The 23997-nt window shown below is 45.8% G+C and overlaps 1 protein-coding gene across 1 annotated transcript in view; it reads left to right on the forward strand.

Annotated features, from left to right (window-relative positions):
• The first annotated feature begins 663 nt into the window (after nt 1-663).
• The window catches only part of STK40 (serine/threonine kinase 40), a 30287-nt gene continuing 6953 nt past the window's right edge, over nt 664-23997 (forward strand). The window contains exons 1-7 of the mRNA XM_069972657.1: nt 664-825; nt 10506-10624; nt 11785-11870; nt 14377-14520; nt 18738-18965; nt 19330-19382; nt 23487-23602. Coding sequence (XP_069828758.1) covers nt 10513-10624; nt 11785-11870; nt 14377-14520; nt 18738-18965; nt 19330-19382; nt 23487-23602 — 739 coding nt within the window. The 5' untranslated portion in view covers nt 664-825; nt 10506-10512. The remainder of the gene's footprint in view (nt 826-10505; nt 10625-11784; nt 11871-14376; nt 14521-18737; nt 18966-19329; nt 19383-23486; nt 23603-23997) is intronic.

Raw genomic sequence — 23997 nt, forward strand, 5'->3', positions numbered from 1 at the left:
GCAGAGAGCGCTGTGTCAGACTGGAAGAATACACCACTTCCTGCAGGGCATACAGCAGCTGATAAGTACGGAAAGACTGGATATTTTTAAATAGAACTAAATTACAAATCTACATAATTTTGGGAAACTGAATTTCTGATTTGAAAGAAAAAGATTTTCTCCAGACTACCCCTCTAAATCCAAGACCCCAGTACTGCAAGGCTACAGTGCTAACCACTGTGCTGCTCTGGACAGTTCCTGACATGGACAGAGGTGGCAGCAGAGAGCACCGTGTCAGACTGGAAATGATAAACCACTTCCTGCAGGACATCCAGCAGCTGATAAGTATTGGAAGACTTCAGATTGAGTTAAGTAGAAGTACTTTATACATTTCTAACATCAGTAAACAAATATAAAAATCTCTATAGTTCCGTATAATTGCATGGGATATAACACTGGGCAGTAGGACTTGGCCGGTGCTGGCCCCCGGGGCCGCCATCTCTTCTCTCCGGCCCATTCAGCGGCAGCCAATCACAGCCGCCTCCATCCACAACACAAAACGGTGACGTCATCGCTGTGGACAGTGGGTGGGTGTGGCCTCCATGGGCAACAAATGTACTGCTGCTGACCAATAGGCGCAGCTCTCTCTGGAGCTGGCGGCGGGCCGGGAGATGATAGAAGCAATGTGATTGGTTGCGGTGAAGTCTGCGTAATTTCCGTTGTCAAGTGCGCAGCGATGGCGAGCCGGGCTTGATGGTCGGCGGAGGCCTGCCTGTGTGTCTTCGCTTATCGCCTGTATCACTCAGCATGAGTCCGGTGTGAGGGGGAGCGGGTGCAGCGTACCAGGTGAGTGCAGGGCCCGGCCTGAGGGAAGGGGCTGCAGGTGCTGCGGAGGGAGGCTCGGCTGTGTGTGCAGGTGAGAGCGGGACGGGAACACTGAGGGAAGTCACGGCGGTGCCCCCGGGCCGTGCCTCATACCGTGCCTCATACCGTGCATGTGTGGTGGAGGGGGGGCGGCCTGCAGGGCCAGCGATATACAGTGCCGGGTGTGAGGGTATATAGGGTGCCGGGTGTGAGGGTATATAGGGTGCCGGGTGTGAGGGCATATAGGGTGCCGGGTGTGAGGGCATATAGGGTGCCGGGTGTGAGGGTATATAGGGTGCCGGGTGTGAGGGTATATAGAGAACTGAGTGTGAGGGTATATAGGGTGCCGGGGGTGAGGGTATATAGGGCGCCGGGTGTGAGGGTATATAGGGTGCCGGGGGTGAGGGTATATAGGGTGCCGGGGGTGAGGGTATATAGGGTGCCGGGGGTGAGGGTATATAGGGTGCCGGGGGTGAGGGTATATAGGGTGCCGGGGGTGAGGGTATATAGGGTGCCGGGGGTGAGGGTATATAGGGTGCCGGGGGTGAGGGTATATAGGGTGCCGGGGGTGAGGGTATATAGGGTGCCGGGGGTGAGGGTATATAGAGTGCTGGATGTCGGGGGGTATATAGAGTGCTGGGGGGTATATGCCCGGGGGTATGTGTGATGTCAGGTGTATATGCGGTGTCAGGGTATATACGGTGTTGGGTGTGGGGGTATGTGCGGTGCCTGGTGTATATGCGGTGTTGGGGTATGTGCGGTGCAGGGTGTATATGCGGTGTTGGGGTATATACGGTGTGGGGGTATGTGCGGTGCAGGGTGTATATACGGTGTGGGGGTATGTGCGGTGCAGGGTGTATATGCGGTGTCAGGGTATATACGGTGTGGGGGTATGTGCGGTGCAGGGTGTATATGCGGTGTCAGGGTATATACGGTGTTGGGTGTGGGGGTATGTGCGGTGCAGGGTGTATATGCGGTGTCAGGGTATATATGGTGTGGGGGTATGTGCGGTGCAGGGTGTATATGCCCGGGGGTATGTGTGATGTCGGGTGTCTGGGAATATGCAGTGCTGGGTGTCAGGATTGGTTGGGGTCGGACCTGTGGGAATACGAGGGTTCATTGTGTCAGTGCTGGGGCCCCCAGAGTCTTAGTGTCACTAACCCCTATGTGTGGGGTCCTGATGGTTTCCTTATAATGGCTGGCAGCTGTATAGTATAGTGCAGGGGTGGGGAACCTCTGCCCTCTGGCTGCTGCAAAACTACAACTCCCATCATGCCTGGAAAAAAGTTTGTTTACATGATATGATGGAGAGACTTCCCCCGGCCTGTGCCCCTCACCACTGTGACCCACTGCAGTCATCTATTACTACAATGGCCGTGCAACATTTCCCCTCATAAAAGCTGAAACTGCATTTTGGACGGCGCTTTAAAGGGGACCGGTCAGTATGAAAATGCTATCAAATCTGTTGGCATCATAATATAGAGTAGGAAGAGATGAGCCGGCCGCTAGATCTTTGTGATAAAAGATTATAAGAGTATAACTTGTCATTTATTGATTAGTGCGGCACTAAGAAATTATTCACAAAATAACACACATTACTAAGTTATACAACTTTGTAATGTATGTTATGTATGTGAATTGCCCCCTTCCCGTGTTCCCCCACCCCCGCACGTGGAACTGGAAGTGTAGAGTACCATACATACCTGACGAGCGTCTGCGTCATCAGCTGCTCAGCCGCGATTGGCCGAGCACAGTTATGCTCAGCCAATGACCCGGCAGAGGGGGGCCGGCATCAGGGATGGCTGCAGCGATTCGACAGGCCTCCCAAAGATTACGTAGTTGACAGAAGATCGGCGACGACGCGCGTCAGGTATGTATGGTACACTACACTTCCGGGTACACGTGCGGGGGTGGGGGAACACGGTGAAGGGGGCCATTCACATTCATAACATACATTACAAAGTTGTATAACTTTGTAATGTGTGTTATTTTTTAATAGTTTCTTAGCGCCGCATTACCCCTTCAAACTCTGATCTTTCATTCCATCCTCTTCAAGGGGTACTCCAGCAAAAAAAAAAAAATTAATCAACTGGTGTCAGAAAGTCTTATAGATTTGTAATTTACTTCTGTTTAAAAATCTCCAGTCTTCCAGTACTTATCAGCTGATGTATGTGCTACAGGAAGTGGTGTATTGTCTCCAGTCTGACACAGTGCTCTCTGCTGCCGCCTCTGTCCATATCAGGAACTGTCCAGAGCAGCAGCAAATCCCTATAGAAAACCTCTCCTGCTCTGGGCAGTTCCTAACATGGACAGAGGTGGCAGCAGAGAGCACTGTGTCAGACTGGAAAGAATACACCACTTCCTGCAGGACATACAGCAGCTGGTAAGCACTGGAAGACTGGAAATTTTTTAAAATAGGAGTAAGTTACAAATCTGTTTAACTTTCTGACAGCAGTTGATTTAAAAGAAATCCAGAATTATTATTTATTTTTTATTATATATAATTTTTTTTTTATGAATCTGTTCAGCTGTTCCTACCTTATAACATGACACTAGATAACACAGCATTTTCTTGCTGACAGGGTCCCTTTAAGTTGCAGATTTTCCCAGTTGATATTTGCATGCAGAAAATCTGCGGTACTGTTTCCTCCTCAGGGGCAGCCTCAGGTGCGGGGAGGAGCCTAGAATTGCTGCCCGCTGCAGTTGTCTAGATGTCGGTGGGAGATAGTGCAGCGCTGCTCATTGCTATATAGCGGAGGAGCTCTGGCCGGCTGCGGGGACATACATGTTGCTGTGGTTTTGCTTTTAGTTGATTTGCTCCCTGACAAATGTTGTTTGTGTGTTATTGGCTTTCATTGGGTTCAGTAGGAATCCTGACACTTATATTGTAGCTTTACTATTGTAGAGATTCATGGGGTTATATTGTAAATGTCTTCATTGGCAGCATGGAGAGAGAGCTACAAAGCACCAACACCCCCCAACCTGTGTGATTGCAGCTGTACTACAAGTCCCAGCACAGCCACTCATGTACTACAAGTCCCAGCACAGCCACTCATATTATAATAATGACTGGCTGTGCTGGGACTTGTAGTTCATAATAATGAGTGGCTGTGCTGGGACTTGTAGTACATGAGTGGCTGTGCTGGGACTTGTAGTACATGATATAATAATGACTGGCTGTGCTGGGACTTGTAGTACATATCATGTACTACAAGTCCCAGCACAGCCACTCATGTACTACAAGTCCCAGCACAGCCACTCATATTATTATGTACTAAAAGTCCCAGCACAGCCAGTCATTATTATAAATAGTAAAAAGGATCTAACAGCTATGGTTCCATCGCCTACACCAGGGATTGGGGAACCTTCAGCCCTCCAGCTGCTGCAAAGCTTCACATTGGCTTTCCAGGCATGATGGTAATTGTAGTTTTGCAGCAGCCGAAGGTTCCCTACCCCTGGCCTACAGGGATGAGGATTAGGGAAGACATTGGACACTACGCTACACTAGTGGGGCTCCTGATGAAAGCCTTACCCCCATAGAAGACAATCTGCATGTAGCATCACTCCCACAATTCCCACCATGCACTCTCGGGACCTGCTGAGAGTTGTAGTTGGAGGACAGTGTTATATGTGTCCCGTGTTACACCTGTATATTGTGGCTGGTCTCAGCAGAACGGCTCATAGGCGGCAATAGAGACTGTGCAGGAAGGAGTCCAGTGCACACTCACAACTCCGCAGCAATGACAGTGACGCTATGGGATTCCATGCTATAATAATATTTATTTGTATAGCACCAACAGATTCCGCTATCAGTCATTTTGAATATATATACAGCTAGTAGTTGATCTATATAGAGGTTTCTCATGGAATTCCCTGACACATGGTTTTTAGTTGCTGACTGGGTTGTGTGCGGTGACAGTCCCGCTTCCTATGGTTACTCATCTCTACTAGAAATACAGTCATCTTAGTTTCAGTTTTACTGTAGCATCCGTGGGTGGCGGAGCTCCAGTCCCAAGCATTCTTCTTCCTTCTTTTTTTATTTATTTTTTTTAATATTAGAAATGGAGAAATTATTAAACTGAAATATGAGAAAACTAGACCTGTGATTTTACTTTGTCCGAGGGCTTTTATATCACATTGCGGCCATATACGGTGTATACTGCAGCGTGGCCATAGCATGTAATAGACCAGACATTGTCTGCCTGGGACTACGCTTGGTCTGGTTTGGGCCGGTACACATTTTGAGTAATAGAAGTGCACCTATACTGGTGTTTTTAGCTTTAGTGCTGATAGTGTGTGGCTGAACTATGAACTCTGCCTACATAGACCTACAGCACTTTTCTAGTAATCCAGTATATATAATAACATGGTGATTCACATGGCTTGTCTGTAAACTCCCTAAAACCTGCAGCATTGAAAGTGATGTCTCCTGTATTTGGTGACCGTGATGGCTCCTGTATATGATGGCATTGGGGATGGTGGCAGTGATGGCTCCTGTATATGGTGGCAGTGATGGCTCCTGTATATGGTGGCAGTGATGGCTCCTGTATATGGTGGCAGTGATGGCTCCTGTATATGGTGGCAGTGATGGCTCCTGTATATGGTGGCAGTGATGGCTCCTGTATATGGTGGCATTGGGGATGGCTCCTGTGTATGGTGGCAGGGATGGCTCCTGTATATGATGGCATTGGGGATGGTGGCAGTGATGGCTCCTGTATATGGTGGCAGTGATGGCTCCTGTATATGGTGGCATTGGGGATGGTGGCAGTGATGGCTCCTGTATATGATGGCATTAGGAATGGTGGCAGTGATGGCTCCTGTATATGATGGCATTAGGAATGGTGGCAGTGATGGCTCCTGTATATGGTGGCATTGGGGATGGTAGCAGTGAGGGCTCCTGTATATGATGGCATTGGGGATGGTGGCAGTGAGGGAGCCAGTATATGATGGCATTGGGGATGGTGGTAGTGATGGCTCCTGTATATGGTGGCAGTGATGGCTCCTGTATATGGTGACAATGATGGCTCCTGTATATGGTGGCAGTGATGGCTCCTGTGTATGGTGGCAGTGATGGCTCCTGTGTATGGTGGCAGTGATGGCTCCTGTGTATGGTGGCAGTGATGGCTCCTGTGTATGGTGGCAGTGATGGCTCCTGTGTATGGTGGCAGTGATGGCTCCTGTGTATGGTGGCAGTGATGATGGCTCCTGTGTATGGTGGCATTGGGGATGGCTCCTGTGTATGGTGGCATTGGGGATGGCTCCTGTGTATGGTGGCATTGGGGATGGCTCCTGTGTATGGTGGCATTGGGGATGGCTCCTGTGTATGGTGGCATTGGGGATGGCTCCTGTGTATGGTGGCATTGGGGATGGCTCCTGTGTATGGTGGCATTGGGGATGGCTCCTGTGTATGGTGGCATTGGGGATGGCTCCTGTGTATGGTGGCATTGGGGATGGCTCCTGTGTATGGTGGCATTGGGGATGGCTCCTGTGTATGGTGGCATTGGGGATGGCTCCTGTGTATGGTGGCATTGGGGATGGCTCCTGTGTATGGTGGCAGTGATGGCTCCTGTATATGGTGGCATTGGGGATGGCTCCTGTGTATGAAGGCATTGGGGATGGTAGCGGTGAGGGCTCCTGTATATGATGGCATTGGGGATGGTAGCGGTGAGGGCATAGCCATACGTCAGCAGCTGGTTTTCAGATTTCCTCAATGTATGCACGCCTCTGGGGCACAGAATGTGATGTCAGTCCAACCTTGTTAGTTGAAAACCAGTTGGGTGACCAGAGAATGAATGAGCGATATGGAAATGGAGAGACTTGTTTTGCACATGAACACCTCGTAAAGAAACGTCCGGTTTTGGTAAAGGTCGTCCATAGAGAGTGTGTAATTTATGTGACCGGATATATGTGGGTGAAGAACGTCCTTGCATTCAGTCCTGTTCTACTTGGTCTACATAGTTCACATAGTGCTTGTCTTGTTTTTGCATTTTTTCATATTTTGAAGGATGGGAAACAATGTGTTTTTAGCATAAATCACTGGGGTTCAGTCATTCTGTGGACTTGAGCTAGTAGGAAGCTTAAAGAGCCTGTTCCTCCATTAAAGGGGTATTTTGCTCCAACATAACTTTTGATATGTTTATGCAAATGGAGAGACAAAAAATTCTTTCCATACGTGTTGTTATCTATTCGGTCTCCTTCCCCCAGTTCTCAGCTGCTGCTTTCTGCTAATGACAGCTTCAAACTGCTTTTTCGTGATAAAAATGCATTTTTCGTCTAATAAACCCAATTACAAAGTTTCTTAAAATCGCCTGTACTATAGATTTCTGCAAAAAAAAAAAAATCTGCACAGAAAGGAAGCGAGGATGTGGATTCCCACCATAACAAACCATATGGTCAGATGGCCGTGCGTTCAGGAGTTCCCAGGCTCATGTTGTGTGATGTGATGAAACTCGTATAGGTTGCAGCATCTGTTGTAGTGATGGCGGCCTCCTCCAGTTCCCCAGGAGAAGCGCTTTTCCATGTGGAGTACAATATTGTAGGCAGACCTGAGCATTCTGCTTCCCGCCTGCCTGGAATTTGGTTTACATGGAATAAAAGTGTTCCCACGCACCTCTGCGAGGAAATGTAAGAGGAGCTTTGTTCTACAATTACACAGGCCGGCTCGGCACACATCTCTCTCATTCATTAGGCAGGCTGTCATTATGGTGACATATTGCTGGTTAGTACCTTGTTAACATATTCAGTGCTGTAATAGCTTTATTATCAATGGCAAAATCAGACCGTAAAGTTGTAAGGACGCGTCACTGTGGACGGAGCAGAGCGCAGAGCTGGAGAGATTTCATTGCCGGGTTAGTTTCTTCATTAGGTGTTTATAATGGCAGCTTGTTTTTTATTATAATTACGGTTATAGGTCTGGTTTGTTATGTTAATTCTTCCAGGCTGTAAACCGTCCGAGGATTTGGATCTCTGACTCTTGTCTTCAGTTGTCACCCGACCCGCTTGTTGGCACATAGAGCATTTGTCTTCTGGCTAAAGATGTATCACAACTACCACAAAGGGGAATTCACACAGCCACTTAGGACTAAATTATTTACCCACATTGTGGCAAGCCATCCCCTGCTTTTTTGTGCTCTCCATATACAGTTCAGATAGTTTATTTAGTAGTATCAGAAATGCTCATCTTAAATATAGGGGAGTATATTCCTTCAGTATGAAGTAGAACACAATGCAGCCTGACCATTTCCAAACAGTATAAAAGGGGCACACCAGAGATAAAAATGTAAATTGTTTTTAAATCAACTGGTGTCAAAGTTATACAGATGAGTAATTTACTTCTATTTGAAAAATATGGAACCTTTTTAGTACTTGTCAGCCGCTGTATGTCCTGCAGGAAGTGATGTATTCTTTCCAGTCTGACACAGTGCTCTCTGCTGCCACCTCTGTCCATGTCAGGAACTGTCCAGAGCAGCAGCAAATCCTTTTCTTTGCCTTTCTTTATACTTCATCTATACAATGTGTTACAATGTACAATGTATACTATCCGTTTTTGTTTGCAAAACTTGCTATGTTTTGCAATATTCTATTGAGAAAATTCAATAAAATATATTGAAACAGAAAACCTCTCCTGCTCTGGACAGTTCCTGACATGGACAGAGGTGGCAGCAGAGAGCACTGTGTCAGACTGGAGAGAATACAGCAGCTGATAAGTACTGGAAGACTGGAGTTTAAAAAAAAATAAAATAAAATGTATATGTATGTAATGTAAAAATGTGTGTGTGTTTTCTTATAAAATCCATACAATGTAAGAATATATATATTTTTTTAAAGTGCTGTGGAGGATGAAAAAAAATGCACTTGGCTGGTGTCCGCATACCACCACTGCGGTCCCCGGCTGCTTTCTGGTATGAGAGGGGACCTGGGACATAAGTGGACCGGACATGTCTCATCCCAGGTCCCCACTCAACCCAGAATGCGGACGGGGACTGCAGTGGTGGTATGCGGGCACCAGCGCTTGGGGGGGGGGGAGGTTTAAGTGCATCTCATGTGTTATTTTTATTTTTTGCATCCTCCACTTCCCAGGCATCCTCCCCATCTCCTTTAAATTGCCTGCGCCCCCCCCCCCCCCCCCCCACACACACACACACTTTCCAATTTTCCAATAAACAATGTAAAAGATTTTCATTCCGCTGCGGATATGTGATCCTGCCCTGAGCATACATTACCTGCTCGGCGCCACGGCTGTGTGAGGGTCCTGGCTCCCCATCAGCAAATCAGTGCTGCCGTGCACTGATTGGCTGATGGGGAGCGACAGGAGCCGGGAGCCTGACACACAGCCGCGGCGCCGAGCAGGTAATGTATGCTCCGGGGCGGGGGGATTAAAGGGGCCAGGTCACATATAGGCAGTGGAATGAAAATTCCGCTGTGGGTATGTGACCCATTCAACTTCACACTACCAGGATTCACAGCAGATTTTGCTGCAAACTCGCAGTGTGAAAATTGCTGCAGATCTGGTACATGTGAGCTACCTTTAAGCTACATTCACATGTCCTTAAAGCTGTCCTCAATTGCACAGACCCATTGATAGGTGACGGTGATCCATGGCACAGCTGCGGTCTGTAATAAGACCTGCCAGTACCTTTTGCAGCACAGATCACTGCCCCAGCACGGAGCTGTAACACTTATGGGTGTGTGTATGGGGTCATAGACATGGAGCTTTCCTCCCCCCCTGCCCTCTACCTTCCTATCCTTGTCATGCCATAGCAGTATCATATCATTGGTGCCCACCAGAAGGGACATGCTGCTCTGCCAGTGGCAGGAACAGTGCTGCACACACACAAGCTTCAATAAATATCAAGGTTGGCCTGCAAATTAGTCCTATATTTTTTTTTTTTTTTTTAGTTTTGGCGCCCTGTATATTTGAGTTTGCCCCCCCCCCCCCCCCTGATATGAAGCAAAGTGTTCGGCATGGTGACTCACCGTTCTCTCTGCTGATAAGCTGACGCAGCTGGATTGTCATTGCACTTCTGCTGTAACCTTATCTAGAATTACAGGATCCTGCTTACTCTGCTGACCCTGAATGAAGAAATACTTTGGGGATGTGTAACCACCTCTACATGACTATTTAGCAGTCTTCAGTTTGCCGCTATGGCGGAATGATGCAACACGTGGGACAGGATTATGCTGTGCCGCTGGTAATGAATAACCGGCACATGGATGTCCTCTGTGGTGAATCCTCCCGGTGACCTTATCACTTGCTGCATAATGTAATCATGTCATCATTGTAACTGCTGGGGCTAACGTGGCTTATATTGCCTGGTGCCTGTGCCTCCTCGTCCATCTCTACATGACATGGTACTTGAACAGGCCGTCTGCTTAAAGGGTTTCCATTTTCAGGGTAGCAGGTGGTCTGGCTGCCATTTGGTGACATCACTAGTTATTTTTAACCCTAAAAGGGCCAGATTACTTAGACATTCTTCTTGTTGTAGTTGTATTGATGATGTGTATTGTATCTGGGCTGAGAAGTCAGATGAAGAAGTGTCTGCTCAGGAACTGACTGCAAAACCAGTAGGTGGAGAAACTATGCAGGAAAAGGCATGCAGACGAGTAAGTGAGCAAGCAGCATTGCACCCCATCCATCATCTCCTCTCGCTTCCTTTTTACAGATAGAGGATGAAGAGAAGAGCGTCTGAAAGGGATTCTGGGGAGACATCTGCCAGATCCAAGGCACTCTGCAGCAGTATCTCTGGAAGTAATGCCAAGAGGGCCGGGCCCTTCATTCTGGGTGAGTGGGGATCACTTGGTTTTGTGTGTGTGTTTTTTTTTCTTTTTTTTTTTTTTTCTTCTTCTTTTGATAACTGGCACTGCCGAGGTTTGTTATGATTATTATGGCAGCATCGGCATAGTGCCATATGAAGAAGCACAGAGTGTGACCCGAGGAGTTCAGATTTTTGCTGAATAGGTTTCAGAATTTTTAATATTTGGAAAAATTCCAAAAAAGGTCAACTATGTGTCAGCAGGTCAGTCTCTTAAAGTGAATGTACCCAGATTCTGCCCGGTTCCTGCGCTCGGCAGCGTGATCGCTCACCCAACTTGGAGCATTGGCAGAAGGAGCGGTGATGGTACAGTCACTTTAAAAATGGTGCCCCTGTCCATAGAGGACTGTGAATCATAGAAGAATCTTCCTGATTGGGTATATTGTCCCAGTCAGGTTGATGTATTTACCAGGTGGTGCAGATTATGACAAACGCACATTAGATTTGCTGCAGCAATCTAACCTGCTGAAAGCCCCCTATAGTACCAGGGAGGCTGAGGTGGAAGGTCACATGCTGGTAGTCGAGGTAAACTCTGCTCTGGAGCACTGTTAGGAACACTGCTGCATCATAAAGCTCCTAAGGGTACTTTACCTTTACTAAGAGTGCGGGACTGGTGCCGAGGAGGAAGGTAAGACGCATACCTTCCTCCTCAGCGTCCCCGGCGCTATAGGGAGCTATCAGCAGGTTAGATTAATGTAACCTACTGCTATATCCATATTGCGCAGGAGACGTGGAGGAGGAAGGTATGTCTTGCCTTCATCCTCGGCGCTGTTCCAGTGCAGGTAGTAGTTTGCTTCAGGGTCTGGTGCATTGTGCTGCCCCCATAGCGCCAATTCGGCCAGCCCGCTCCATTGATTATTATTAGGGGCGGATCAGCGACTAATGAAAATTACATCAAAATCAGCATGGAGATTTTAGGTGGTTTTATCAGAACTTTTTCTTTATTTAGTAAGTATCAAAATATGTTCATACATCTAAGGGAATTGAAAATCTTCTCTTTAGATGAAGGGTGGCTGTGTGTTATATACCGTCTACTGTAAACACTATACGGTGTACATGGATTATGGGGTTTCATTTATCTTCCCCCTTTTTTCTTTTTCTTCCTCCTTTTACTTTCAATTTTCTAAAGGTCCCCGATTAGGCAACTCTCCTGTGCCCAGCATTGTGCAGTGTCTGGCCCGGAAGGATGGCACAGACGACTTCTATCAACTTAAGGTGAGCTCTTATTTCCCTTCTGTTGGTACATCTGACTCCTCTCTGAAATTGTAAGCTGGTGAACAAACTAATGAAGAAAGTTTCTGTCCTCATATGTGTTGATAAATCTGGGCCTTACTGTAATCTAGATATTCACCTCCACCTTATTGCAATATGTGTGCTGTTAGTTGGCATTCCTTAAAGGGAACCAATCACGCCGAAATTACCCCCATTGATAAGGAAGCGTGCTGGTACATCAGCCAGCACGCTTCCCAAACATCCCCCTGTCCCCTATGTCCCCTCTTTTGTTAGCCCGTAATCTTACTTTTGTGATGTCCCGCGCCGTATGCTAATCAGCCCCAAGTAGTCAAGGTGGGCTGAACTAGTCAAGGTGGGCTGTACTAGTCACGGTCCTGGGCGCTGTAATCACGCCCAGAGGGGCGTGATTCAAAGACCTTCGCTCCGCCGACGTCATCTCTGGCCCGCGTTCACGTCGGCGGCGCGCCGCGTCTTTCGCATGCCGCGCATGCGCAGTACGGCGGGAGAAGACGCTGACGTACTGCGCGTGCGCGGCGTGCGGAAGACGGCGGCGCTTGCGTTCCAACGCCGACGTCTTCCGCACGCGCAGTACGTCAGCGTCTTCTCCCGCCGTACTGCGCATGCGAAAGGCGCGGCGCGCCGACGTGATCGCGGGCCAGAGATGACGTCGGCGGAGCGAAGGTCTTTGAATCACGCCCCTCTGGGCGTGATTACAGCGCCCAGGACCGTGACTAGTTCAGCCCACCTTGACTAGTTCAGCCCACCTTGACTAGTTCAGCCCACCTTGACTACTTGGGGCTGATTAGCATACGGCGCGGGACATCACAAAAGTAAGATTACGGGCTAACAAAAGAGGGGACGGAGGGGACAGGGGGATGTTTGGGAAGCGTGCTGGCTGATGTACCAGCACGTTTCCTTATCAATGGGGGCAATTTCGGCGTGATTGGTTCCCTTTAAAGGGGTAGTCCATGGGTCTCCAAACTGCGGCCCTCCAGCTGTTGCGAAACCACAACTCCCATCATGCCTGGCCAGCTAACGCTTTGTATTTGGCTGTCCAGGCATGATGGGAATTGTAGTTTTGCAACAGCTGGAGGGCTGCAGTTTGGAGACTCATGGGGTAGTCTGTTGGAAAAAAAAATTGTTTTCAAATTAACTGGTGTTAAATTTCTCAAGCGCCCCCCCCCCCCCCGAGTACAACTTAAATGGAACATTTAGGAGACATATTCCCTTTATGATGTTCACATGCAAAAAAAAAAGAAGGTTTTTTTACTATAATGTTTCTATTTTCTGACCTATATAGTGTAATATTTTTTTCTTCATTTTTTTGTACACTGTTGTGGGGGCTGCCATCTTGCCTGAGCAGTTAAAAGCATTTAGTGACATGCTTTACAGCAAGACTCATGCACATACACCAAAATAGACAGTCTGTCCCCTTAAGATGAATATGAAACATCATTGAGCACGCTCTGTGACCTGTGAAGAGGCCATTCCTCAAGGAGCTGCTGTTGTCTCCTCTATCTACTGGTGTCACATGATGCTGCAATGCTGTACAGATCACTTTACAGCAGCCTCCTCTTATCACCACAGATACAACAGGAAGTCTCAGCTTAGTTTTAGCCCCAGTGGTGAAGACGAAAACTTTCAGGATTATTTTATAATAGAATGAAAAATAAGAAAAAAATGTCACAAAAAATTCTTTAAAAATATTTGTAACATAAAAACAAGTCATTTTCTGATGACACATTCCCTTTACGATCACTGCAATAAAATGTGAGGCTGAGACCACGGTTATTTACTCCAAAAACTGGTGGCCCAGCTGGTACTAAAAACTGGTGGCCCAGCTGGTGCTAAAAAGTATCACCTGTCACCCAGCTTTTTCACCCTTTTTGTAAGTTGAGACACAGGTAGAAAAACACTGCAAGATGCGTTCTCCTGTGCAGCATCTGGTCTTGTCTGGTGCCACATCTCTCACCCCAGATGCTAGGTTTGCTCCCATTGACTACTATGGGTTGGGATCTGCAGTCAGTTTCCCTCTGGCGTGTCTCTACCACCCCAGAGGGTAACAATACTGTATCACTGAGTATATGGGATCGAGTTCTAACAAACAGCTAATTTACTTCAGTGACACTGAGAGAAATTGATTTTTTTTCCCCCCAGGAAATAGCTTAGAAATCCGCTTCTTGGCTTTGCCCCCTGTAGTGTGCTGCGTCCCCATCTGCTTGTCATGGCACATGTTCATGGTTTCTTGGAAATCATTGAATATGTGTGTAGTATCTGTCAGTGTCTGGAGCATATTCAGAATGGCATTGTGCGTGTTTAATTGTCTGCGATTTATTGGTGATATCAAAGCTTCTAGGGTTTTATAAAAACTCTTCTACAGCTACCAGGCTTTCAAAAATATGTCTTCACTTATACACCGTATCAATGTATTGTCAGTGTCCACCTTCTAGCTGTTCTCCCTTCTTACAGCTTTTCTCTATCCTTTTAGATACTGAGTTTGGAAGAACGGCCAGACAAATCGGGAGAGACTCAGGAGGAGAGACAAGGCAAAATGTTATTACATACAGAATATTCCCTGTTATCTCTGCTGCACAACCAGGATGGAGTGGTCCATCATCACGGCCTCTTTCAGGTAATACAAATCACATGACCTTTATTATGTGTCTGTATCAGAACGCCTGTCTCGTCTTCATCAGTTTATTGCTCAGAACGCCTGAGGAGCTTTGAATGCAGAGATCTTAATGAGGCGCTCTCTCTTAACCCCTTAACTCCACAGCCGCTTTAGGCATTAAGGACCAAGGACAAGTCTTGTGTTATATGCGGATAACTTTGTAAAACTTTAACTGAGATCAGGTACTGTAACAGGGAGTAGGGGAGACTATTGGGTATGGTGATGTACCAATCGTAGCCATCCCTGGCTGAAGCAAGCAGTAATAGGTTCTTGGCTGGTCGCCAGGACTTGTCGCCTTTTGCTGATGTCAGGGTATCCATGCCGTAAGATAACGCCAGAAAATATACAGTCATAAGTTTGGGCACCCCTATTAATCGTAATCATTTTTAGTTATCAAAATTTGTTTTTTTTTTTGCAACAGCTATTTCAGTTTGATATATCTTATAACTGATGGACACAGTAATATTTTAGGATTGAAATGAGGTTTATTGTACTAACAGAAAATGTGCAATATGCATTCAAACAAAACTTGACAGGTGCAAAAGTATGGGCACCGCAACAGAAATGAATATTTAGTAGATCCTCCTTTTGCCTCTAGTCGCTTCTTGTAGGTTTGAATGAGTTCCTGGATCCTGGATAAAGGTATTTTTGACCATTCCTCTTAACAAAACAATTCCAGTTCAGTTAAGTTTGATGGTTGCCAAGCATGGACAGCCCTCTTCATCCCACAGATGTTCAATGATATTCAGGTCTGGGGACTGGGATGGCCATTCTAGAACATTGTCATTGTTCCTCTGCCTGAGTAGATATGGAGCAGTGTTTTTGATCATTGCCTTGCTGAAATATCCATCCCTGGCGTAGCCTTAACTTCGTCACTGATTCTTGAACATTATTCTCAAGAATCTGCTGATACTGAGTGGAATCCATGCAAACCCTCAACTTTAACAAGATTCCCGATGCCGGCATTGGCCACACAGCCCCAAAGCATGATCGAACCTCCATCAAATTTTACAATGGGTAGCAAGTGTTTTTCTTAGAATGTTGTGGTTTTTTTTGACCCAATGCATAAGGCCTTTTTGTATAACCAAACAACTCGATCTTTGTTTCATCAGTCCACAGAACCTTCTTCCAAAATTAAGCTGGCTTGTCCAATCTTTTGCATCCTTCAGGCGACTCTGTGTGGCGTACTTGCAAAAACGGCTTCTTTCGCATCACTCTCCCATACAGCTTCTCCTTGTGCAAAGTGCGCTGTATTGTTGACCGATGCAAAGTGACACCATCTGCAGCAAAATGATGCTCCAGGTCTTTGGAAGGGGGTCTGTGGATTGTCCTTGACTGTCCTCACCATTCTTCTTCTCTGCCTTTCTGATATTTTTCTTGGCCTGCCACTTCTGGGCTTAACAAGAACTGTCCCTGTGGTCTTCCATTCCCTTACTATGTTCCTCACAGTGGAAACTGACAGGTTAAATCTCTGAGAACTTTTTGTATCCTTCCCCTGAACAACTATTGAACAATCTTTGTTTTCAGATCATTTGTAAGTGGTTTTGAGGAGCCCATGATGCCAGTCTTCAGAGGAGATTCAAATAGGAGAACAACGTGCAAGTGGCCACCTTAAATACCTGTTCTCATGATTGGAGACACATGGCTATGAAGTTCAAAGCTCAATGAGGTTACCAAACCAATTTAGTGCTTCAGTAAGGGCCCTTTTACACAGAAAGATTGTCTGACAGATAGGGCTGGGCGGTATACCGTGAAAATACCGATACCATCTCTGGCGTCGGTAACCGACCTCAACTGCGCCAGGACGGTATTTGCGGTATTTCAGTGCTGCACAGTGTGCTGTATGTGTCATAGCACTTGCCGTCCCCCCATGCCTGACAGAGTGCCCCCCAATGGCCCCTGCCCGCCCGTCCCTCAGTGCGCCCTGCAATCCTGCACCAGCGTATAACCTCCCCACCCCCAGCCGGACAGGGCGGGGGTACATAAGCTGTATCTCCTCCTCCCCTTGTAACCTGCTCAGCATTGGTACGCTTGTGGCCCCGTCGGACGTTTGCACAGGCAGATCCCGGTCTCTGGAGGAGGAGACCGCAGGATCATGTGATGGCGTCCCTGCGGGTGCTGGAGCTGAATAGCGGGATCTAGGGCCGCAGTGCAGATCCCCGATCCCGCTATTCAGCTCCAGCACCCGCAGGGACGCCATCACATGATCGTGCGGTCTCCTCCTCCAGAGACCGGGATCTGCCTGTATGAACGTCCGACGGGGCCACAAGCGTACCAATGCTGAGCGGGTTACAAGGGGAAGAGGAAATACAGCTTATGTACCCCCGGCCGCTCACTCCCGGGTATGTGGAGCGGGTCAGCGCCTGTCCGGCTGGGAGAAGGAGATACAGCTTATGCCCCCCCCTTCTGCCCAAACCTCCTCCCCCTCCCCCCCCCCCCCCTCAGCTGCTTCCCCCCATTCTGCCTAGATCCCCCCCTAGCAGCTCCCCCCCTTCTGCCCAGATCCCCCCAACTGCTTTCCCCCTTCTGCCCAGATCCCCCCTAACTATTTCTTGTAATTCTATAATACATATGAATGCTCAGCTTAGCTGAGTGTGCATGAGTTATTAATGGAAAATCTGCATAGCTGTATACCTGTATATACATATCTTGTAGTGTGCGTGTGCATAAATACATAAATAATACTGCCACTACAGGACTTGCATATTTGAGTATACAGCTACGTACACACTACAGGATGTGTATATACAGGTATACAGCTATGTACACACTACCGGATGTATATATACTGGTATATCGCTATGTACACAGTACAGGACATGTATACAGCTATGTTGCTGTATACCTGTATATAAAAGTCCTGTAGTGTGTACATAGCTGTATATATAGATACTGTACTGTGTACATAGCTGTATACCTGTGTATACATATCCTGTAATGGCTGTATACCTGTATATACATGTCCAGGTCTCTGCTGAGACCCCTAATAATGAATAATAATAATAATAATAATAATAATAAGGACAATAGCCTATATGGCCCAGCCTTGTGTTGCTGCTCAGTGAGTTACTTTTTTTTTTTATACTCTTATTAAAAAAAATATCACCAGGTTTGCACGGTCAAGTGGGTGTGGCTTGCAAAAGGGGCGTGTCATAATTATGGCTCAGTTATCGTTACCGCGGCTACATGTACGATTAACCGCAATAATAATTTAGGCCAATATCGCCCAGCCCTACTGACAGATTATCTGCCAAAGATTTGAAGCCTAAACCAGGAACAGATTATAAACTGAGATCAGGTCATATAGGAAAGCCTGAGATTTCTCCTCTTTTCAAATCCATTCCTGGCTTTGGCTTCAAATCTATAATCTTTCTGTGTAAAAGGGCCCTAAGTCAGTAAAAAGTAGTTAGGAGTATTCAAATCAAGAAAATGATAAGGGTACCCATACTTTTGCACCTGTCAAATTTAGTTTGAATGCATATTGCACATTTTCTGTAAGTACAATAAACCTAATTTCACTCCTAACATATTACTGTGTCCATCAGTTATTAGATGTATCAAACTGAAATAGCTGTTGCAAAAACCCACATTTTGATAACTAAAAATGATTAAGATTAATAGGGGTGCCCAAACTTTTTCATATGACTGTAGGACGTGTTCTACGTTTTTCCAGAATTCTGGCACAGATGCCCCATAGAACCCTAGGCCAGGCCAGCACCACCAGTGCCACCAGGTGCTGACGCTTGCCCTTTAACTGTATGCCGCACTCCTAATCATAGTTAAATGTGGCACAGTGACTCACTGGGTCGGTAGCCATTAGCTCTGAACCCTGTCAGTCACTTTTGTGGACAGCATTATTGCTCCGGCCATAAGAGGTCGCTACCTCCCCTCCAGTGTTGCAGCACATGAGTGATGTCATTTGCATGCACACTGCAAAGGAGAAGCCGGAGGGGAACAACCATTGCAGCCTGCAGCAGGTGAGTATGATTATTATTATTTTTTTTTTTTTCTTTAACTTCTCCATTTTTGTCTGCCAGGAAATTCTGTTGGTTTCCTGACTCTTCCTGATGGTCTCTTGGCCGTAAATTGTGCCATGGACATGTGAAGGGGGGCTTAGTTTTTAATCCAGTTGAATCTTTAACAATATGCCTTACCATCTTCTAATATTCTGTCCTTAGGATCGAACATGTGAATTTGCTGAAGACATGGATGCCAACAAGCTAGTAAGGAAGATGCGAAAGCGCATATGCCTCGTCCTGGATTGCCTTTGTGCCCACGACTTTAGCGACAAGACTGCAGACCTAATTAATTTACAGCATTATGTTATTAAGGAGAAGAGGTTGGGAGAGAGAGAGACGGTGGTCATATTCTACGATGTGGTCAGAGTAGTGGAAGCCTTACATAAGGTACATGTATAATATACTCATCTCACTTCACTCATACACCTTTCTCCTCTCCATTCTCTTCTGGCATTAAAGCTCTTGTATTTTGTGATATATTATACATATAGGGGGAGATTTATCAAAGGGTGTAAAATTTAGACTGGTGCAAAGCGCCCAGCAACCAATCACAGCTCAGCTTTTCTTTCACCAGAGCCTAAAGCTGAGCTGTGATTGGTTGCAGTGGGCAGTTTGCAACAGTCTAAAATTTACACCCTTTGATGAATCTCCCCCATATTACCCACATATAAGCTCAATGTCATTTGAGACGCTGTATTTGCAAACGCTTTTTTTTTTTTTATACCAAAACTATTTTCTTTTATTTCTGTAGAAGAATATTGTGCACAGAGACTTGAAGCTGGGTAATATGGTGCTGAACAAAAGGTAAGATCATTTGTTGTTGGACCCGCGTTCCCGTGTGTCGCATGCCATCTAGGCCAGGTTTTCTGACACTTTTCATTACTGCATAAATGGTTGAGTATTTGCGCTTTTACTACGTGCACCTGGTGGATGAGGAACCTTCTGTTTTTGTGCTTGGTTGTGGTCTCACTGGTCAGACCACCTACCAGCTAATTATTCAATATCCTGTTAGATGAACATTTACGAAATTTTTAATGTGTAATCATGGCAGAAATCTACACCTGCTCAAGAGCATTTGTAGATTTCTGCTCCCGCTGTACAGTGGGTGCAGGTCTTGCCGGATTTACCTAAGAGGCGTTTTTCTGGGCAGGGCTTTATCTAGGACCTGGCGTAGGAGTAAGCCCATCTTGAATAATATATAACCTATATTAAAACATCAAAAATGGTTTTCATCCAAAACATTATATAGGGTCCTTCCAACTTATTCTCCTATAATAATCCCATAAATAATCCACAAAGAATTTTTTTTATTTCCAAATTAATCTTTATTTATCCACAGTAGTCCCATAAAAACATATACAAAAATAGACATATTAAAAACAGAAGGAGTCTAGCATCTATATTAGGGGTGGTTCGGACCGAGTTCTGATCGGGTTCGTACGAACCCGAACCCTCTGTAATGATTCCCACTGTCTGCCCGCTCCGTGGAGCGGGTGGATACAGCGGAAGGACCACCTGGAAAACTGGGATACAGCCATAGGCTGTATCCCAGTTTTCCAGGCGGTCCTTCCGCTGTATCCACCCGCTCCATGGAGCGGGCAGACAACGGGGATCTGATGCCGAGCGTTCGGGCGTCATACGAACGTACGAACCCAAACCTCGGCAGGTTCGGACCATCCCTACTCTATATATTGCACAGACTAAAGTCAGTAGCAGCTGTATACTGTACCCAACAACAAATGGCAGCAACTATCTATTGCACAAATCATCTCCAAGCAACAATGTGTATTGCATTCAAATGAAGATAGCAGCAACTATGTATTGCACATAAGATGACCAAGCTATTCCTATTGCACCAGCTGTATTGCACAAACCCACCACTACTCACAGGAATTAGTGTCCCCCATATCTGGTATCCCTCAAATGGTGTTTAGGGGCTATAACACTCGCCCTGCTTGGGCGACCTGACTCCTCCTTCACACCCCAACACGTTTCACCACTGATTTTACCAGGAGCGATGTTGAATAATGTTTAACAGACTTGCTGAACTGTGCAGGTTCCGCAACGTTCTCCAAACCCGAATTCTCAACGTTGAAATCCTGGCGTCTGGAAAAATTGAATGTCACCCGAAGGAGTCCTGGAAAACATGGATATCGCCTATGGCTATATCCATGATTTCCTGGGAGTCTTACAGCTGCGTCCTTATTCTTCAGATACTGGGAGTCAAACGCCGATCTTTCTGGTTTGGAGAACATTGCCGACCCCGAACAGTTTGGCAAGTCCGCTCAACACTTGTCTTGAATTATCCCCTATAATGTCGTCCTTTTTTAAGTTGTGCTGCTATAATCTTATATTGCTTGTTCTTAGTTGTAGCATGACAACTGTTACTCCCCCATCTGGAAAAAAAACCTTGTAAGAGGCCCCTTTAAGTCCTATTTCTTTTTTTTTCTTTTTTTTCTCATTTTAAATTATATGCACCAGCAGCTAGAGAGAGAGAGATTATTCCGCCAGACAGCCCCTTTAAACATGTTGCAGGGGAAATAAGCAGCTGCTTCTTATCCCTGAATCCTAGGCCCCATACACAAGGCAGAGGCGTTTGCACAGAGAATGTAGTTTGCCCTTTGAGGGAAATGTATGTAGCATCAACATTGTTTTCTGAAATAATCTGTAAGTTATAATTTTTTTTTTCCTCGTCTGAAAAGCATTGAAAGAGAACATGTTTGTGGCCCTTTTGCGTGTTCCCCCGTAGATAAGCGTGGGCTTATGTTTAAAAACTATTGGCTTAATGAGGATGATTCATCTCCCAGAGTACAGCCTGTTCAGTGTCGGATAATAGAGATTCCTGTGTGTGTGTGTGTGTGTATATATAATACACAGTCCAGTACATCACCCACATACGTGTGCACTCAGGGCTCTATTAAGACGGCATTCAGCAGAATCTTGGTCATTAATATTTCTGCTAAACCTAGCCCTTTGGCTTTAATGCTCAGCAACAAAAACCTTTTTTTTTTTTTTATATATTTTTGTTTCTAAGACTTTAATTGAAGCCATTATAAGTTACTGGGACGGCAGCTAAGAATGTTAATGCTACATGTATGGCAGTAAACACGAGTTTTAGTTTTCGTTAATTTTCTCGCTGTTCCATCAAGGCGTCTGGTTAGCTGCTTTCTCTTAACCCCTTCACGTCCTGTAGTATATGTACAGCAGAAGAGCCACAGGAAGTATGGAGTGGCTCAGTAGCTGAGGTCACTTCATATCCCATGGCTTTCAACAGTTGTGGTCACTGACCAGCATCGTAACTATCACTTATGCAAGTCATATTACTATTTAGATGCTGCTGTGAGCGCCGTGTACTGTACATGCCGTCATATATTGAAGTGTCTAATAAAAGCAGTGCCAGAGTTTCATTAGTCTGCATTATGTTCATTAAGGCAGTCTTCATTGTCGTCGTCACCATCATCCTTTTCATTTGCCTTAAGCCAGTAGATCAGTTACTTGACGGGATTAGCCCAAGATAATGTTGAGCTGACTCACTGGCATTTGACTCCCGGCGGCTGGAGAAGTTAGATTTCAACCTAGGGCTGCCAGGAAATCATAGATACGGCCTATTGCCATGTTCACATGGCGTAAGATACCGGCCATTCTGTGACCTGGTGTCGGAATATCATCCCGGCCTGCTGCACACAATAGAACGTGTGGCTGGAGCTGCACGCTCCATTGTGTGAACTGTCTGCGGCTGCTATTCAAGACATGTTAGTTTTTTGCGGGGCCGCTAGCGATACCGGACGAATAGTATACTGTGTGTATACAGTCCGGCCGGGATTCCCTCTAGCTGCAGCACAATGTAAGTAAAGTATTAATCAATTAATTAGTACTTTATGATTAATACTTTACTTACATTGTGTGAACATGGGCAATGGCTGCATTCATCCAACTTCGCCACCGGCTGCATTGAGGTTTGGAAAACGTTGCTGAACCCAAACAGTTCGACAAGTTCACTCAACACTGTGCTTCATACGTTCTTTTATACAGAATCATAGACGAGATCGTTTATAGTTAACCATATTACACAGAATGATAGTTGTTACTACAATCGTTTACTCCATCTAAACCCAGCAAATGAAGAGAAGATTTGGAATTACACAGAACAATTGGCAAACGAATGTGGAAAAATGATGATTTTGGTGTCTGCACCAACCAAATGAACGATGAACGGTTTGGTTGTTTGTTCGTTGCCTGCTTTTACACTAAATTATTCTTTACGTTCAAACAATATTTCAAATAATTCACACGATAATCGTCCTGTGTAATAGGGCCCTATTACATGGAGCGATAATCTGCCAAATCAGGGGAGGTAAGTGACCGGCGGTGTCTATATCCACCCCCTCCCTGGCCATACACTAAAAATAGGGAGGAAGGAGGAGGGAGACAAGTCGCCAGCAAAAAGCAGAGAAAAAAGGATTACACAGTGGGAGCTGTGTGAAAGCCAGTATTCAGAGGTCAGAGAGGTCAGTGCTGGCTTAAGAGGAGAGAGCCCAGTGATGTAGCTGTAAATAACTTTGTTGTCCTGTTTTGGTGCCTCATCTCCCTCCACCCTTCCCCTATCCATAGAAAACCATGAAGACAGGGAGGAGAGCTTTTTTTCATGATAAAAATGCATTTTTCGACCCAATTACAAAGTTTCTTAAAATCACCTGTACTATTGATTTCTGCAAAAAAAAAAAAATTAATTTTTAAACAACATTGACACTTTTAAAGCTATAAAGCAAGTGATGTGAAAAAAAAGGAAAGGTTTCATACAAATTTTTTGTTCTGTAAATTTAACCTTTGACACTGTAGCAGATGGATTTTTTATTATTATTATAGAGCTACTGTTCACATTTTTATGTTTCATCCGGTTACTTTTAGGACACACAGGATAACCATCACTAACTTTTGCCTGGGTAAGCACTTGGTCAGTGAAGACGACCTGTTGAAGGATCAGAGAGGAAGTCCGGCTTATATCAGTCCTGATGTACTTAGTGGTAAGTGATTGACATTGCCTGGGAGAACTGCAAGGGAGCACAACCATTCATTCACATTGAGTCAGATATACTAGGTCTCTGATGATGATAGCACTAAGGTAGCTGTAGATTTAAAGGGGTTATACAGCAAAAATCTTTTTCTTTCAAATCAACTGATATCAGAAAGTTATATAGATTTGTAATTTACTTCTATAAAAAAAATGTCAAGTCTTCCCATACTTATTCGCTGCTGTATGTCCTGACACAGTGCTCTCTGCTGACATCTCTGGCCGAGACAGTCTCTGTTTTCTTTGACTCCCCTAGAAAACCTCTCCTGCTCTGGACAGTTCCTGTCTCAGCCAGAGATGTCAGCAGAGAGCACTGTGTCAGACTGAAAATAAAACACTTCCTACAGA

This window comes from Dendropsophus ebraccatus, chromosome 5 (genome assembly GCF_027789765.1).
Source record: "Dendropsophus ebraccatus isolate aDenEbr1 chromosome 5, aDenEbr1.pat, whole genome shotgun sequence".
Taxonomy (NCBI): Eukaryota; Metazoa; Chordata; class Amphibia; order Anura; family Hylidae; genus Dendropsophus; species Dendropsophus ebraccatus.